This window comes from Ruditapes philippinarum, unplaced genomic scaffold, assembly GCF_026571515.1.
Source record: "Ruditapes philippinarum isolate M1 unplaced genomic scaffold, ASM2657151v2 ctg9482_1_1_1_1, whole genome shotgun sequence".
NCBI lineage: Eukaryota > Metazoa > Mollusca > Bivalvia > Venerida > Veneridae > Ruditapes > Ruditapes philippinarum.
This window is the reverse complement of record NW_026853098.1, coordinates 11,278-16,141: the sequence shown is the minus strand read 5'-3', so window position 1 is coordinate 16,141 and position 4,864 is coordinate 11,278. Positions and strand designations below refer to the sequence as shown.

Genomic DNA, 4,864 nt, shown 5'->3' with positions numbered 1-4,864 from the left:
TCAAACTTATTCCGTTGTTCCCGTTTTAATAACACACGATCTCCCAGTTTCAAATTATTTGGCTGAGCTCGACGTTTCTTATCAGCGTATATTTTGTTTTTCGTTTTTGATAGACTGTCCCTGTCTCGAATATTTGTGTCTTTGTTGTCAAATGTCATCTTTGGTAATTTTGTTTTTAATTTAACGATTGAACATTAATTCACTAGGAGCTGTTTTGTGTAGTTGTTTGTGGTGTGTTCCGAAAATTCATAAGATATCTACTTAACGCTCTTTTATAATCTTGTCTAGACGCTATCGCTGTTTTAATTGCTTTTTGCAGTGGCGCCATAAATCTCTCAACTATTCCATTTGCCTGTGGGTGCAATGGAGTGATTCGTTTATGTTTGAATCCCGAATTATCAGCAAATTCTCTGAATGCGCGACTTTGAAACGGAGGTCCATTGTCCGTTTTCACTACCTCTGGATATCCGAATACCGAAAATATCGCCTCTAATCGCGGTATGACTGTATCTGCGGCTGTCGATTTGATTCTTTCAACTACTGGAAATCTACTGTAGTCACATATAACAACTAGTAACATGTAACCGTCTGGAAAAGGACCACAAAAGTCACAACTGACTTCAGAAAACACATCTCGTGGTAGTAATGTTGGTTTGATCGGGTCTGGAATAATTCTTGTTGATGCAGCTTGGCATACAATGCATGATCTACAAATTTCTTCCACCATTCTATCCATATGTGGAAACCAGCAATATTCACGTAATAATCCTTTGCATTTTGATTGGCCTTGGTGACCTTCATGCGAAAAGCATAACAGTTTGTTTTTGCAGACATTCTGGTATGCAAAGTTTTGTACCCCGTAAAAGCACAAATCCATCTTCCGTATATGCAACTGCAAGTTCTTGATTTTTATTCAAATTCTCGTATAACCGAAAACTTTCGTCTAATTTGCATTTTTGAGTTTTCCAGTCATTTTGTTCTAATGCATTTCTTACACAGCTTAATATACAGTCCGTATTGGTAGCTTTTGCTACATCTGACAGCTTCAATGCATCTGGCAAAGCGTTATCAGTAATAAAGCTGAATATACTGCTCGGCTACTGTATTTGTTTCGTGTCTTGCATGTGGATGCCTGGAAAGATAATCTGATATCATCATTTTACCTGCGTCTATAAAACTGTCTGAAAATCATACGTTGTCAACTTCAAACGCCAACGTTCTAATCTTGGTGATTGTATTGTCTTGATATTGTTGAAGATTGACTGAAGTGCAGCATGATCTGTTATCAGTTTAAATTTCTTGCCGAATAAATACAAATGGAAATGCTGAATCATGATGACAGCACTCAAAGCTTCTCTTTCTGTTTGAGAATATCGCGTCTGAACCGAATTGTATGCTTTGCTTCCATATGATACTATTTTGCCGTTTTGAATAAGTATTCCTGAGCATCCAACTGGACTTCCGTCGACCCAGAGTTCAGTTTCCTTTCTAGGATCGAAATATGTCATGACCTTATCACTAATTAAGGTATCTTTTAATGATGTGAACGATTTTTCTTGGTCGGCAGTCCATTCAAATTTTACACCTTTATGTGTAAGTCGTCTTAATGGTTCTGTTAAGCTTGAATAGCCATCTATGAACTTAGACAAATAGTTCGTGAGACCCAGAAATGAACGGATTTCGGATATTGATTTTGGTCTGTCCATATTTTTCACTGCATTTTACTTTGTCAGGATCGGGTGAAATTCCGGATTCGGAAAATACGTATCCGTAGAACTTGATTTTAGATTGTCCAAATGAACATTTTTGGCTGTTCAGTGTGAGGTTTCTATCTGAAGACGTTGCAGTAAAGCGCGAAGATTTGCGTCGTGTTCCTCATGTGTCTTACCAAAACATACGATGTCGTCGGCAAATATTCAATATGCCTTTAAGACCTTGAAGTGCTTGACGAAGCTCATTTTGGAAAATTATCGGTGCTGCGGACACCCCGAAATTTAGACGTTTATACCTAAACAGTCCAATATGTGTCTGAAACGTTGTCATTACACGTGATGCTTCATCCAATTCAATTTGATGGAAAGCTTTGTACAGATCTAGACGTGAAAATACAGTTGCGCCGTTTAACGTCAAGATGATATCATCCACCGTCGGGCAAACATTTTTCTCTGTTTTGATTGCGGTGTTAGCTTTCCTCATATCTACGCACACTCTCACTTCGTGCGGAGCATTAGGTTTCGGAGCCGCTACTAAGTTCGAAACCCATGGTGTCGGTAAACCTATAACCTTTTCAATAACATCCATTTCCTCTAAACTTTTCAGTTCATGTTCGACTTGCGCACGTACATGAAATGGAACTCTCCTAGGCGGTTGAGCTACAGGTACAACACTTTCATCAATATGAAACTTAACTTTTCTGTCTTTCAGACATCCTAAGCCTGTGAAAACTTGAGAATATTCTTCAATAAGTCCTGAATATGCGTCTTTGCTTTGAACTGATTTATGAACTGATTGTATTTGCGGTAAAAATCCCGAGCTCTACCGATAATTCATAACTGATCAATGATTCTTTGTTACCTTTAACGATATGAAAATCTTTTGTCATAAATTTTGAGTCCGACTCCACAAGCAGGGAACATTTGCCTATGAATGGAAGTGGAGATTTCTGTCCAAATGTGAATGCTTTTGTTTTCGTTTTCTTGATTTCTGGACGGATTTTCATTTTCTCGAGGTCGATTTCGCTAATAATATTTAACGATGAACCGCTATCTATCAACACATAAACATCTACTCCATTTAATTTAATGCATTTCTTTGGCACTTTTTTTCCATCTGATATTTTAAATCCAAATAAAACATCGCACTCATTTGAACTAACACTCGACGTGCTTGCCTCTGATAAAACTTGTGATTCCGACTGTTCATCATCGATTAACTTCACCTTGTTTTGACGTTTTCTGCAGACCGATATAAAATGATTCTTCTTATGACAGTAATTACATTCCGCTCCGATAGCAGGACAACGTGACATATGGGGATACCTTCCTCCACAATTTCGGCATTTTTAGCTCGACTTTTCTATGAAAAGGGGAGCTATCCTACTCGCCCCGGCGTCGGCGTCGGCGTCGGCGTTAGCGTTGGCGTCACACCTTGGTTAAGTTTTTCGTACCACCCCACTTTATTTCAGAAGTATTACAAGTATGGCTTTGAAACTTACCATACTTGTTCACCATCATAACCTCCATCTACAGACAAGAGTACATAACTCTGTCAAGGTTTTTGACAGAATTATGGCCCTTTTTTGACTTAGAAAGTGTATTGAGCTTGGTTAAGTTTTTTGTACCACCTCACTTTATTTCAAAACCATTGGAGGTATTGCTTTGAAACTGACCATACTTGTTTACCATCACGACCTTCATCAACAGACAAGAGGACATAACTCTGTCAAGGTTTTTGACAGAATTATGCCCCTTTTTGACTTAGAAAATACATTGAATATGGGTAAAATCCACTTATTGCCTTAACCCTTTGAGATATTGCTTTGAAACTTTTAATGCTATTTCACATCATTACCCCCATCTGTACGCAAGAGAAGGTAACTCTGTCAAGGATTTGTTTTAAAAATTAAGGCCTTTTATCGACTTAGAATCTTGGTTAAGTTTTTTGTACCACCTCACTTTATTTCAAAACCATTGGAGGTATTGCTTTGAAACTGACCATACTTGTTTACCATCACGACCTTCATCAACAGACAAGAGGACATAACTCTGTCAAGGTTTTTGACAGAATTATGCCCCTTTTTGACTTAGAAAATACATTGAATATGGGTAAAATCCACTTATTGCCTTAACCCTTTGAGATATTGCTTTGAAACTTTTAATGCTATTTCACATCATTACCCCCATCTGTACGCAAGAGAAGGTAACTCTGTCAAGGATTTGTTTTAAAAATTAAGGCCTTTTATCGACTTAGAATCTTGGTTAAGTTTTTAGTACCAGTCCACTTTTTGACTGAACTGTTTGAGATATTAATTTGAAAGTTGGAATACTTGTTTACAATCATGATTCCCAAACATGTCCAGGAGAAGGTAATTCTGTCAAAGATTTTATTTGAATTATGGCCCTTAACTGTCAATGTTTTGTATTATAGGCAAGCACTAAAAAAGTCGAGCACGCTGTCTTACGGACAGCTCTTGTTTATTTCGTTCTGGAGGGTAGTTTCGCCTTCCCGACGACAAACTTGCTTCTGGGATAGTTTGATATGAACGTTGCTGATAACGTTTAGGTGCGAATCCCTTTGATTGACGGCTAAATCGAGGATTGCTTTTTACCCGCACTACTTGCTGACTACTTTCATCCTTTGACATATTTGCTGCTTGACTTTTTGATATTTCCATGGTTCTCCTTTTTGAAGTAAATCATTCAGTGTTTTATCTGCATCTTGTAAACACTGTATCCTCATTTTTGTGAAATAACACCCTGTATAATCTGGCTCTTAATTTCTGAGTCAATGTCCGAAAATTCACAATTCTTTAGCTTTCTGGCGTAATCTTGTTGTAAACTGGTCGATAGATTCCCCATGCAAATGCTTCATATTACGAAATTCGAATATTTCAAATTGTGTGTTTTTTCTTGGCTTAAAGTATGCTGTTAATCCAATTTTCGTTTCTTCGTAGTTTTCATTGTCTTCTCTTAAATTCAATGTATCATAGATATCGTAAACATCATCTCCTGCATAATGAAGTAACAGTGCTTTTTTCCGTTTTCTAGTGTTTATACCCAGTCCAACAAATAAGTTTTCTAATTTATCCAAATACTTTTCCCATCGTACTCCCAGAGAATTTTCATCAGCAAAAACATCGAATTTC

The 4,864-nt window shown here is 37.4% G+C and overlaps 1 protein-coding gene across 1 annotated transcript; it reads right to left on the bottom strand.

The window, feature by feature from the left end:
• Window positions 1–202: 202 nt before the first annotated feature.
• LOC132733950 (uncharacterized protein K02A2.6-like) lies at window positions 203–877 on the bottom strand. The gene has a single exon (XM_060720647.1). It carries the CDS (start codon window positions 875–877, stop codon window positions 203–205), a length of 675 nt encoding a protein of 224 aa, XP_060576630.1.
• Between the last annotated feature and the right edge of the window lie 3,987 nt (window positions 878–4,864).